Source organism: Rhipicephalus sanguineus, chromosome 10 (assembly GCF_013339695.2).
Source record: "Rhipicephalus sanguineus isolate Rsan-2018 chromosome 10, BIME_Rsan_1.4, whole genome shotgun sequence".
Classification (NCBI taxonomy): Eukaryota; Metazoa; Arthropoda; class Arachnida; order Ixodida; family Ixodidae; genus Rhipicephalus; species Rhipicephalus sanguineus.
This window is the reverse complement of record NC_051185.1, coordinates 1,256,414-1,270,561: the sequence shown is the minus strand read 5'-3', so window position 1 is coordinate 1,270,561 and position 14,148 is coordinate 1,256,414. Positions and strand designations below refer to the sequence as shown.

General features: G+C 48.7%; 1 protein-coding gene across 6 annotated transcripts in view; it reads left to right on the top strand.

The window, feature by feature from the left end:
- The window catches only part of LOC119372693 (serine/threonine-protein kinase WNK4), a 352,802-nt gene that overhangs the window by 193,611 nt on the left and 145,043 nt on the right, over positions 1-14,148 (top strand). For all 6 annotated transcript variants that reach the window (XM_049419747.1, XM_049419751.1, XM_037643142.2 and 3 more), the window contains 3 exons: positions 5,850-5,975; positions 6,043-6,186; positions 9,879-10,142. In XM_049419747.1, the coding sequence (XP_049275704.1) occupies positions 5,850-5,975; positions 6,043-6,186; positions 9,879-10,142 (534 nt within the window). The remainder of the gene's footprint in view (positions 1-5,849; positions 5,976-6,042; positions 6,187-9,878; positions 10,143-14,148) is intronic.

Genomic DNA, 14,148 nt, shown 5'->3' with positions numbered 1-14,148 from the left:
CAGGCCCCGTTGTATTCGTCATATTCGCTATATGCACACCGGTTAACTGGAAGAACTTCAACAGAGGCGCAGGCTCCAGCCGCTGTGCACATGGTGATGTTGCGTCCACTTGCACGTGTCATAGAGTGCCTCGATGCGCACGGTTGTCAAGGCAACCTACCGGGTCGAAGTTGGTAGTACCATCTTTCGGGCTTCTTGCGAAGCAGAACGTTATCGCACAACGGGTAGTCTTGGCGTTTGCTCACCTAAAGTATTTCTTGCACCGGGGTCATGCCTTTTGTCCTATGTAATGCCCCCGTCACATTCGAACGAATGATGGACTCTCTGCTTCATGGATTCAAGTGGTCTATGTGTCTATGTTATTTAGACGACGTAATTGTGTTTTCACCCACGTTCGCACTTGAGAGACTCTCAGCAATTCTTGAAGTGTTTTGTCTCGCCGGACTTCAGCTGAATTCGTTTAAGTGCCAGTTCGGCCGCCGCCACATTATGATCCTCGGGCATATTGTTGATGCCTTTGGTGTACAGCCTGATCCTGAAAAGATTCGAGCCATGAAGGACTTCCCTGTGCCGACAACCACCAAAGATGTTCACAGCTTTGTGGGGCACTGCTCGTACTTTCAGCGGTTTGCCAAAGACTTCGCCCAAATTACTACACCTCTGACAGACCTGCTCAAACAAGACACGCCCTTTAATTGGGGTCCTTTGCAAGCAGCAGCTTTCTCCAAGCTCGTCACACTGCTCACATCTTCCCCTGTTCTGGCCCACTTCGACCCTTCAGCATCAACCGAAGTCCGCACTGACGCCAGTGGTTACGGAATTGGTGCTGTGTTGGCCCAGCGACAACATGGGCAGAATCACGTGATAGTTTATGCCAGCAGGCTGCTGTCCACCTTGGGACGAAATTATTCAATTACGGAGCACGAATGCCTCGCTCTGGTGTAGGCAGTTGCGGAATTTCGCCCATACTTATATGGCCGACCGTTTACAGTGCTCACCGACCATCATGCCCTTTGTTGGCTCGCCTCTTTGAAAGATCCTACAGGTCATCTCGCTTGCTGGGCACTCTGTTTGCAGGAGTATACCTACATGGTAGTGTACAAGAGTGGAAAACTACACCAAAATGCAGATTGCCTATCACACTACCCTGTGGCTGACCGGGACTCTACGAGCACCGACTCCATCGACTGCATATTTTCCCTCACAGTTGCTTCGCTTTGTTGACGAGCAGCGTCGGGATCCGTATATCAGTCGGATAATACAACGGCTGCAATCCTCCCCGCATGACACCTGTGTACTTATGTTTGCCTTAAAAGATAACACCTTGTGTCGGCGTAATTTGTCACCTGCTGGTCCCATTCTACTGCCGGTTGTACCAAAGCACCTGCGCACCACAGTCCTCTGCGAGCTTCATGACGCCCCAACCGCTGCTCACCTTGGCGTTTCTCGCACGTATGACCGTGTGCGCCGCCGCTTCTACTGGCCTGGCCTTGCATGCTCTGTGCAGCGTTATGTCAACGCCTGCGAAGTTTGTCAGCACCGCTGGAAGCCGTCGGGACTTCCTGCTGGGTGTCTTCAGCCTATCGACATCCCTCCGGAGCCATTCTTCCGAGTCGGTTTGGACCCTTTCCAACATCAACTTCAGGAAACAAGTGGGTTGGCGTTGCTATCGATTACACGACCCGCTACGCTATCACGCGAGCCCTGCCAACCAGCTGTGCTACAGACGTCGCTGATTTTTTACTTCAGGATCTTATTTTAGTACACGATGCCCCATGACAATTGTTGACAGACCGAGGCCGCACTTTCCTTTCTCAAGTGATTGACGATATCCTGCGTTCCTGTTCCACCCAGCATAATCTCACAACCTCGTACCACCCCCAGACAAACGGGCTGACAGAGCGCTTAAACCGGACCCTGACAGACATGCTTTCGAAATACGTGTCGACCGACCATTGTGACTGGGACCTTGCACTGCCATACATTACGTTTGCGTACAACTCCTGCCAGCACGACACTGCTGGATATTCACTGTTTTACCTTTTGTTTGGACGCGAACCAACATTGCCACTGGATACCTTTCTTCTGGCTGCTGTAGAGTCGACCATGGAATACGCACGCAACGTTATTGCCTGCGCTGACCACACTCATCAGCTTGCCCGCAACAGATTGACAGCTTCTCAAAAAACACAGAAGCACCGTTACGACGAGCGGCATTGTGACGAATGTTTTCCAACGGGTTCCCTCGTTCTTCTCTGGTCCCCAACGCCATGTGCCAGCATCTCTGAGAAGCTACTTTCTCATCACACGGGCCCATACCGTGTGCTTCTACAAGTGACAGATGTTATGTACGAAATTGTCCCGGATAATCCCACAAACTGTTCTGCTCTGTTATCCCGTGACGTCGTCCACGTATCAAGGCTCAAGCGTTACCACCCTCCTTCTGCTGTGGCCCCATAGGCGCACCGGGTCGGGGCTTTTGCCGCCAGTGGTTGTGTTGCGTGGTTAAGACTGGGAAAGAGGTGAAGAAGTCGACGTTCTGTTGTGAGCTGTGCAGTGGCTTGCTACTGACCTAGTGTTGTAATTTCCACGTAACAATATATACTGTTGTGGTACTTTCTTATTTAAAAATTGTAGCGCTACATTAGACAAGGACAAGAAGAAAGGTACTTGACAGGATGGGCACTGACTCCAACTATTTTTATTGAAACAACCGCACAGCATTTTATAGCAATAAGAGACAAGGCACGCATGCGCATTCATGCGGAACAGTGGATGGGGTGGATTGCTGCGGCCCTGAAAAAGAATAAATGAAAATGTAAGGCAGCTTTCTTTTGTCGCATGCTAATTTTCCATGCTCTCTGGTGATACGAATTTCGGATGGTACGAATATTTTTGGTGGTCCCGTGAGATTCGTATCACCGGGGTTTCTCTGTACTTGTTGCCAACCCTATTTAAATTGTGGGTGACCCTATGCATGTAGGGTATAACCACAGGATTGTTGTCCCTACGTTCTGGTCTCCGCGGCTTCTTTGGTCTCCCCTTGAATTTCAGCAACAGTGACTCCGTCACAGCTGTTAAGACGTGGTCAGGGAACCCTGCTTTTCGCAGTCTGGCTACCTCACCTTTAAAGCTTGCTTGCATCATATGAGGGCAAGACTTGATTAGTGCTGATTCAAGCGAGAGGTTCGCAATTGCCCTCTTCACAGTTTTTGACTGGGCCGAATCAAACGGTAAAAAATCTTTCTTAGCTCTCGATCGATAGCTCCAGCACACACATCGTTCATCGTGCTTGATGTAAAGGTCCAAGAATTGTAGGCTATTCTCTTTAAGAGCTCGTATGTGAATTTGAGCCCTTTGCCATGCTGTCCAAACATTTGTAAAGTGTCCATCACGATGTCTTCATACCGGGATGGAAAGCCTTTTCTTAAAATCAGCAAAAAATTGTCGACATATCTAAATATCTGTAGGACTGTACCGTCGTCAGTTAGTCGTGCTAGAGCATTGTCAATAGATGCTAAAAAATGTTACATAAAACTGGCACAGCACATGACCCTATGCAAATTCCCTGGCGCTGTGTGAACCGTCGGTTGTCAAATTCTATAAAAGTTGCATTAATATAAAATTCTAAGAGACATAAAATTATCGACATTCAGCCCAGTGGCGTTCTGAAAGGCAATCGTATTATTGACTTCTATACACTCGCGCACTGCAATAAACAGATCTTTGTGGGGTACTAAATAGAACAGGTCCTCTACGTCTATTGAAGAGGCATAGCCAATTTGTCGCTCTCTTTCTAATATCGAGAAAAAACAGCACACATTTGGTTATTCGGTTATATAGTTACGCCGCTTTATAAACATTTAGTTGTTAGTTATACTGGTATTTTTTGCAGTGCCTATTCTGTGGTACAGACCACAGGATAAACTCCAGCTTTATTCTGTGGACTAGGCCACAAAATGAAATGCAGCGTTATTTTGTGGACCACACATTAAACTTGTGCGCTGTGGGCCGTGCAGAATGTACTGTAGCTCAAGCAGCCCACCTCTCTTGACGACGGTTTCTGCGCACCAGACCATAGAATATAGTCCCAATCTGTTCTGTGGACCAGACCACAGGGTAAACTGCAGCTTTGTTCTGTGGACCAGACCACAAAATAAAGTGGAGCTTCATTTTGTGGATCACACCAAATAGACTTGTGCTGTGGACCGTGTGCACCAGACTTCGCTGTAGCCCAAACAGCCCACCTCTCTTGACGGTTTTCTGTCACAAATTGCGAGGCTTTATTCTGTGGTCTGGTCCACAGAATAGGCACTGCCCCCTCCTCCCTTGACTACAGCTTCTCTCGCGAATCGCAATATTTTTTGCTCGCCGTTTTGCAAATGCGAATCCCAGCTTTGGCGTACTTTGCTGTTATGACATATGCAATTATTGATATCAGCCGCAGATAAACTTGTTATTGTGAACGAAAGCAGCAAAAGGAAGACATAATGATAACAAATGACAGCGGTTCTAAAATTTCGTGGACCTGATCTATCGCGTGCGGAACACTGAAGTCACTTTCACCACAGTATGCTTGTGTCATGCGAAAAAGTGCACTAACATTTGCACGGGGGACTCTAATTTTGAGCAGTCCTTCTGAATGGGCGCGGTCATAAATCCCCCTAGAAAGAACGCTAACGCCATTGTGAAAAGAAAACAATAATAACAAATGACAGCGTGTATAAAATTTTATGGCCTTGATCCATCGAGTATGCGACGCTTAAGCCACTTTCGTCGCGGTGCACCTGTGTCGAGCAAAAAAAGCACAGAGCAAAAAAGAGCAAAAAAGATTGGCGAGAACATACTAGTTGTCACCGGACACAGCACACTTTGTCACTGAAGTACATACGCTTGCACGCGTCGTATAACTACAAGCACTTGTATGACCGTCAATGTCTGAAAACTTTACTGAAACAGCTAAAGTAGCCCCTTGCCAATCTCAGTGCACATTTTTTTGCATGACACTAATGCACTGCAGTGAAAGTGACTGAAATGTGTCCGGACGCGATAAACCAGGGCCAGAAGATTTTAGTAGCGTCGCCCTTTGCCGCTGTGATTCCTTGACACTGCTTTTTGGGAGATCTGTGGCCGTGTTTGCACAATCGGGAGGATCGCTCGAAATTTGAGTCTCCCGTGCATATCTTAATGCCCTTTTTTTTTTTTTTTTTTTTGCTTGATGCAAATGTACTGTGGTGAAAGTGACTTAAGTGTTCCGCACGCGATAGACCAGGTCAAAAAATCTTTAGAACTGCTGTCATTTGTTATTATGCGCTTTCCTTTTGCTGCTTCAATTCACAACCAGTTTACCTGCTTTGGCATATCGGACCAGCTAGCATGCCAAAGGTGGGCTATGCCTTCGCGTTTCAAACCTTCCACGCATAAGCGTCTTCCATCTCGCGTGCTATGCCCAAAATGCCTGGAAATAACCTCCTTGGTCCGGAATTATTCACAAAACTGCGAGCGAATATTGTGATTCGTGAAAGAAGCTGTTGTCAAGGGAGGAGGGAGCAATGCATGCCTATTCTGTGGACCAGACCACAGAATAAATCCTTGCAAATTTATGTGAGAAAACCGTTGTCAAGAGAGGTGGGCTTCTTGGGCTACAACGATGTCTGGTGCGCACGGTCCACAGCATTGGTGTGGTCCACAGAGTAAAGCTGCATTTTATTTTGTGGTCTGGTTCACAGAATAAAGCTAGGTTTATCCTGTGGTCTGGACCACACTGCACTTATTTCTTCCCCCTCATGTCTCATACCAGCCAGAATGCTTCTGCACTTGTTATAGGTGGGTTCAACTGTTGTGTGTAGGTGGTGACAAATCTGCTTGCTGAGCAGCATGCAGACATGTTTGTGGAGCAGGTGCAGGACATTGTGCAGCAGCTGAAGGAGCACCCAGAGCGACTGCCCATTGTGTCCAGCCAACCCACTGATGGGGTAAGCGCAGCCACATGTTCTTCCCATCACGTGAGAGTGCTTAAGCTGCTGCATATTTGTTTTTTAGCGGCTCAGCTTCGAAAACATGGAGAACAGCAGCATTATGCCAGCAGCCATCCGTCCTGCTGACAAGGAATTGAGCGAGCCACCTGGGTCGTGTCAGGGTTCACCAGTGCGCCAGCTCAAGCCATTGACAGCTCAACTTCAGCAGGTATGTACAATGCTTTGAGGCTGCTAAGGAGGATTGGATTGGGTTCCAGCAGGCCAGTGTTGCCTGGACGCAGTGTGTGATCAGGGTGCAGAGAGAGGGGGCTTTGCTGGAGCAGCACGGAAATTTGAAATTAGCAGTGAAATTGGAGGTTGTGCTTGATCAGGTAAGTGTGCCTGCTCGGAAGTCGATGGCGATAGAAGGATTATTTTGACAATAAAGCATGTACAAAACTGTCATCAAATGTTGTGCGTAACATTGTGATTAGGGGTGTGTGAATATTCAAACTTTTGAATATTTTTCTAATAGTGTTTGCTATTCAATTCGATTCGCACTGGAATTGGACTATTCAAAGTATTCAAACTTCCAGAAGTAAGTACAGTGAATGTCCTATTTTCGAACTCCCTACAGACCGTAAAATCGTCCGAAAAATCGGGCAGTCTGAAAGAATGAATTCATGCTTTTTTATTCGCTCAAGCGGTCAAATCACCACAGCCATCCGAAATAGATTTAATGCCTCCCAGTACACTTATCAGGCATTTTAGCGCGCGCCCAGGCTCTCGTGAGTACATTCGGTACCTGCCGCGAACCCCACTTTACTACGTGCCAACCGCCAATTGCAAATTTGAGTCTTGTGATGAGTGCTGCTGATGCTAGCAAAGTGCAGTATAGATTACTGTTCTCTCCCATGGAGCATTTGGAAACGACAACATGGAGCTCAAAGACTGTGGCAGAAGAGCGGACAACTCGTCCGGCTTTCTCCGATGCGCCTGTGCATGCACGTAAATGATGTGCACATGCATCGCCATTTGCTTCTGCGTGAAGCCAATTATTCCTAGTTTTGTGCAGCACATCACCAACTAAGCTGACGCCGTCACTGCCAGGCCGCTTGCTGTACCGTATGCATGTGTTCTTCATGAAAGCATTCGTGATGTCCACTTCGTTCCGGACCACACAAGGGCACTACGCAACACTAAGCAGTTGAAGATGCTTATCATAATGGTTGGGCACGCTTACCACCTGCCACCATCACGCCTCCGTGCATTTCCGGTGCTTACCCGTAAAGACATTGCCACACTGCGCCGTGACAGTGGTCCCTTCAGATTTTTAATAAGCTTCACCCCATCACACTCTGGCATTGCGGCAAAGCTGTCTTTCAGACTCTGCTACGGCCGCAAAGAGATTGACTAACGAAAGCGCTGGTTCGAACCTACAAGATCATAGACACGGCAGAGGTGAGGGCTTTAATTAATGCCGTTTCAGGCCTGAAAATTGGGCAGAAAGTGCGAAAAATTGGACGCCAAAGAGTTTCCGCGTCCGAAATTTCAGATATTCTTATACATTGACGTCTATGTGGTAGATTAGGAACTCTGGACTCAAAAGGAGTGCGCCCTTGTACGCCACATCATTTGGGCCTCCACAGAGGTTGAAGGAGGAGAAGTTGAGGAAATGCCTTCTTTTCCTTTTGCATGCAAGGTGTTGTCGACACCACATTGGTTGCACCAAATCATGTAAATAAGTACAATTTGGCCTCTGCAATGTGTCATTCTGGATATGACAACTAGGGAACACCACCCCTCCAGCACTTCACTAACCTAGCTTGCAGTCACGGATCCAGCATAGTTCATTTCAGGAGTGCCGTTCGGTCGATTCCCGAAGTTGATGAGCTCGATGTCATCCTTCTGCTTTCGTCCAGTTGTTGGAACTTGTGGTTAATTCCATCCAGTCGCCACCTTCCAGTGGTTGGGACTCGGTGTTAACTCCATCCCACAGCTTCCGTCCAGTTGTTGGGACCCTGGTCTGGTGAATCTCGACTTTGGTAGCTGGCCCCCGTGAACAGACCCATTGTCCAAGTTTGCAGAGAGGAGAGCGCTCGTACGTGAAGACGGGTTTATTTGCATAGATGCATGATGAGAGAGAGCTAGAGATATTTACAAAAGGTATTCGGCTTATAAAGCTCTGAGTCTGCCAACACTGAGGCATTCAAAACCGGTGTCGGCAGTTTCCGCCAACCCGGTGTCTCACCGTCTCGGGGAGGGTAAAAAACCCACACAATACATCTGGTGAGGGCCTGGTCGAGGACGATGTCTCCATTAGGGACCACCAGTGCGCCACACAATTCACGTGCCACGCCCCGACGACTCGAAACAAAAATGTTGGCTAGGAGGTTGAGTCCAAAGGAGGGGTGGGGTGAAACGTCGATGACATCGGCTGCAGCTGACGAGAACACTCGCAAGCGTTGATGGCTGCTTTCGAGTGAAAGCACCACCCGGGGTCGAAGAGAGCGTCTACAGCAGCGCTGTCCCATGCTGACAAACACTGCACAACAAAGGGGTGTTCCTGAAACCTCCTTCAGTTTCCTCACAATTGAACTCTCCATTAAAAGTGTGGGGCCCCCTGCCTCCATCCAAGCACGAATGCAAGGGAGACAGCATTCTGACAGACAGTTACACATACCATGGCACCTGCCATGGTAAGTTCCAGAGCCGGTCATAACAATGTCAAGAGAATGTGCACTGCGTTCGGCCATATCACCTCTTTGCCATACACTTGAAGAACTTGAAGGAAACTTGGTAAACAAGGACAGAAACAATACCTCATGAGAGTCAGGGATAAACAGGCTAAGAGCAGCGCCAGTGGAGGTGGAAATCAACTTCCACCGCCACTGCAAGGGAGTGCCGATAAAGATCAGGTTTTGCATGTCTCTGTTGCGATCACGTGGGGCAACCAGAACCACGAAGGGGCATTGCTACAGACCATGTGACACATTGAAGCTAGCAATCAGCTCAGTTTATCTCCACAAAAAAAGGTAGCCCAGTCAAATTCCAAACGCTTCTTGCTATCCTTGGACGTGGCAGGACCTCCCAGTGAGCATGCACAGTCATTATGACGTCAGATTTCAAGCCGAGGGTCGAAACCATTGCCGTACGGCATAAACCTTGAAAACTGCCCCCATACATATTCGGCAAAAACCCTCAAAGGGTCCCTGAATTACTTCCAATGTTTTTTAACATTTCAATTAAACATGCACATCGAATTCAGAATGCCATGATCATAAAGGGTGCCAAGCGCGACAACACTACGCGCCACTGGCGTGCCACATAATCAAAGAACAATACTGTGCTCCTCACTGGGCCTTTCTGGCATCCCCACTATTTTTCGTGACACCACATGGGAGCATCTGGGATGTCACCATCAGCAGACATCAAGGGGTTGAACAAGAACCTGTTTGTTTGCTAGCAGGTAGGTATGCTCCCTGCTATTCCTCCTAGCATGGCAAGGTAAAGAGACGACCTGACGAACGGAGTGTAGCGAAGGAAATAGTGAAACAAGTGAGGGCCACATTTCAATTCTTAAACGTGTGTAACTGCGCTATAAGACACGACTTGGGAAAATTCTCGCACCTGCATGTTCACTGTGGACTTGTGCACAACTGCAACACCACCACTAAATTACAACCTCTCAGTAGTTTAGGGGTCCTTTAACCAATGCAAGGTGCTGTGTATTTGAGCTATTGTCTTGAAAGATTAATTCCATTTATGACCCTGTTGCTGTTGATCTATATGCATAGTTGGCTCCATCTAGTGTTGTCATTTTCATAATTTGCACTCCCACTGAGAGGTAAGCACAACCTTCTGCATTGTGTATGCAGTGCAAAAGCTCTTTGCCGTTGTTTAGGTTGGTGGCTGTTTCAGGCTGCCACTACTGGTCATTTGGCACCGAGTCCTGTGGAGGAGCAGGCGCCCACATTGTTCCCGCCCTTGCAAAGCAGCCCTCCAGTTGTTGCCATGGTACAGCCTCCTACGCCAGTCACCAAGGTGGTTCCTGAAGGGGATTCCAGCTCACGGTTGGGGTCGCCCTGCGGGGACGACACACAGACTCCACTGAGCTGCTCCTCCTCCGTGGCCATGGCTGCTAATGCCACCCCTCCCTCCTCTTCCATGGCTAGTGCTCCACATGTGAGTAGATCCTCTTAAATTATCTCTAGTACAATAAAGAGGCTGTGCATACCATATGACCCTCTCTTCACCCTTTCAATTCTTTGTCTGTGGTAATTCCTCCAAACCATCCCTTTTTAAATACAATTCTGCTTGCAGTCAATTCAGGGTTTGATTGGGTCCAGTGCACCATGTGATCTTGATGTGCTGCTGTTAACTTGCGGTCACATGGAATGACATGCTGCCTTCTGACACTGTCAAGAAATGCGGCATTGAAACTTTGAACACCGCAAAAATTAAGGTGCTTCATTTTATAATCGCACAGAAGCTAGACAACACAAATTGCATACGAGTTATGTCCAAAGGATCAATCAAGATCCACTATGGTGTCAGACATTTCTTGAAGCCTTCTATGTCAGAGTGAGCAGATCAGCAAAATGCAATGGTTCCAATGGATCCTGCACCAACTGTGCCAAAGTGCGCCAAAGTGGATTTACTGAGCCATCCTGATAATATCGAAGGAAATTGCGCCAAACTGCGCCAGAGTCTTGGTTTTGGAGGCGTCTGTCACCGGCAGTCGCACTGTTGGCGCTAGAGCACTGCACGGGCCCGGGCCGGCTCGGCCCGTGGGCCGGGCCAGGGCCGGGTAAGGGGTTGTTGGATCGGGCCCGGGCCGGGCCGGGCCGGGCAGGGGGTTGTTGGATCGGGCCCGGGCCGGGCTCAGGCCCATGATCTTCGGGCTCGGGTCGGGCTCGGGCCTGAGCCAGGACCGTATTAGGCCCGTGTCATATACGTATATGTATAATTGCGTGTGTACGTTGTGTGGCTTTGTTTTTGTTGTTTTGTGGGGTTTAATTCCCGCAGCAACCCAGGCTATATGAGACGCCGTCGTTGAGGGCTCCGGGTAATTTAAACAACCTGGAGTGCATTGGCGTGCACAGAAATTGCACAGTACAAGACGTCTACAATTTTGCTCCATCGGTATGCTACACGAGATTTCAAGAAACGCCTAATATAAGTTTCCGCCATTATAGTGAGTGAAAGACATTCTTGGGTACCGTGTAAGGAAAGCAACGGTAAACTGCCTAGATTAGTGTATATAAGATGTGCGCGTTCGTATCCAGGGAAACATTTCGAGTATGCAGCTACGCTCGCATGCCCGTAGACTGGCCAACGCGACTTGTGAGTCATTAATATCTCAGGAGCTGTTTTGCGTGCATTTTGAGTGCAATATGCGGAGCGACTCTTATCACAGGGCGAACGCCGTTGTTGATTTTGCCATTACTAGTGGTGAGGCGGCAGACCATAGAGACACCAATTTCCCCGAGTGTGGCTCAACTGGAGTGATCAGGCTAGAGAAGCAATCCGGGAGCCTGGGAATAACCAACACGCAGACTGATTAGTTTTATTTAAAGCACCCTTTATTCAACACACCGTTACTGTACACACGTCTGACACGAGGACGATGGCTCGCTCGTTAACGGGTGTGCCTTGCTTTGACAGATCTATGGCCCTGCGGTGGCGGTGACTCGGGGAAGAAACTACGTTTTCGTGCTCAAAACAACAAAGAACCTTGTTGTTTTGAGCACGAAAACTTAATGTAGATTGGGTGCAGTTGCCTGCCGAGGAGTCAACACGACAGCTTTAATTTATGTAACGCTGCCCAGCCTGGTGTAATCCTCCCAGAAGCAGCTAGAGCACGTTTTTTTTTCATTGCATTGTGCAATAGATGAAGTTTGCAGGAGACTTTCCACTTTTACTCAACAGCCCTAGCTCGTATGCAGTTGATGTGGACTCAACCTAAAAATGTCTGCCATGCTTTTTTTCTCCACTTTATGCAGGTATTATATTTTGTAGTTCTTTGAAATGCAAAAATGAGATGGCGTGGTTAGCACTGCGTGCGTACATGAAAGAGCCAGCTATGACTCCAATTATATTTTATATTGGCCTGCAATCATTTCGCAAGAGTGTTACGCGCGTAATTCACCGAAAGTATACACAGTACCAGTGAAAGTCGTGACACTGAAATAACTTCCTAAAACAATCTCTAGAAAATATATTTTGTGCGGCAGGTATCTTCACAATAACCGATGTTTGGACAGTGCCTCCTTTATGCTCAAGGCATAACTAGCTGAAACGGGCCGGGCCGGGCCGGGCCGGACCCAAACCCTCCGGGCCCGGGCCAGGTACGGGCCACATTTAAGAACACCGGGCCGGGCTCGGGCGGGCCGGAGCATGGCATTTTCGGGCCGGGCCGGGCACGGGCCGGAAAAATCGGCCCGTGCAGTGCTCTAGTTGGCGCATCAAAACATGCAGCTTGATCTTGGGCCGCCAGCCACAACCACGGACCAAAAATTGTTTCGCTGAATAAACAGCGCTTGCGCGTGTATCCCGATTAAGCCACGTTGCCATGCACGGTGCCGACGCAGCTTCTGTTGTCCAAGTCGGCTTGACGGCAAAACGCGTTCTCTGCATAGGCTCACAACATCTCGGCCAATCGGTAGCGAGAAAGTGCGGCGGCGATTCATTGGCGGACGTCATCTGTTCCAGAAACACTGCTGGTAGCTTGTTTCAAGCATCACATGGCAGGTGTAATTCAAGCAATGTTCAGTAATAACTACGCGCGTGCCGCTAAAATGTCTGTCACTTCTGTTTCTGAACATAGCGGAATGATATCTGGGAACGCTAGCAATAGATATATGGAAAAATAACGAATTTTTCGTGCTTCGCGTCTGTGGAAGAGCACGTGAACGGTGGGAACACATTGAAACTTTTCCTTAAATAAAATTCATCCATAGATCTTCATCCAGAAGCACTTTTCTTAATTCCTTCTACCAGCACACCTGGGCTTGTAATCGCTCTTGCAGTAAGTACACCCTAAAACGCCCCGCCCTTTAGAGTTCGTGAGTGCTATTGGCCTCGAGGCCCACCATTGGAAACGCCGGCGCCACCGTTGGCGTGACGTGCTTGGCAGGATCACGTGGCCTCAGCGGCCGCGTCGGCTGCTTGTGGCACACTGCCGCGTGCTTTGAAAACGAGTTTCAAGTCCCACATGCGCTGCGGTTTGTTCAAATACGGAAGTTTTCTCTCATTTTCTACTCAATTGAAACCATTATAATAGTGTGGCTGCCTCCGAAGGTGACGAACACGGGGTTCTACCGCTCGGTGCCGCAGTGCCGCGCTTACACAACGGAGCCCAGTGTCAGCCTGCACTGGTAACCGCGGGACAAGAAACTGCGTGAAGCACGGGTTGTAAAGCTAAGAACCGGTAAGTAGCCATCGGCTACGAGTCTTGTGTGCAACAAGCACTTCCGCGACGAAGACTTTCGTTACTGCGTCAGGCCTGCGATGTTTGGTGAGTAGCAGACAGCGCGCAATGAGACGATGGCTCGCGCGCGCTTCCCGCCGGCAAATGATGCTTATCTGCCACAGGATGGAAAAGGCGCTACCATTTACCACGTGCGATGCCATCTCAGAACCCTCCCGTGCGACATCTTGATCGTCAGCCCCGTGCTCAGCGTCCACAAAATCGGCTGCAGATGCGCAAGTCATTGTTTAGATACGTTGAATTAAAAAACGCACAGGGTCCCTTATGCATTCGTTAAAGATGACTAGAAGGCGAAAGCCATCTTCTTGTCAGTCGATGTACTGATTCTCCTGCGCCCCCCTCCAAAAGTGTTCTGCACCTAACGCAGTTTTACACGGCCTCCGTGACCAATCACGGAGGCAATGCAAAGCGACCATGACGTGTGAATACGTCATCATGTGACGTCACGTTATGTGACGTCATAATGACGCTACATATTTTGGCGATCTGTGACATCATGATGACGTCATATGGTGACATCATCACACGACGATTATTTTTTGCATCACTCGTGTTGACGCCACCGACGCGGGACACCGACGGGCAACCTTCCCGTTTGATGGGGCATCTAGGGCTTTCGCCTTCATAAGCTACATAAATTTTGCATTGCTTCATAAGCTACATAAATTTTGCATTGCCTCCGTGATCGGCCCACCGGCC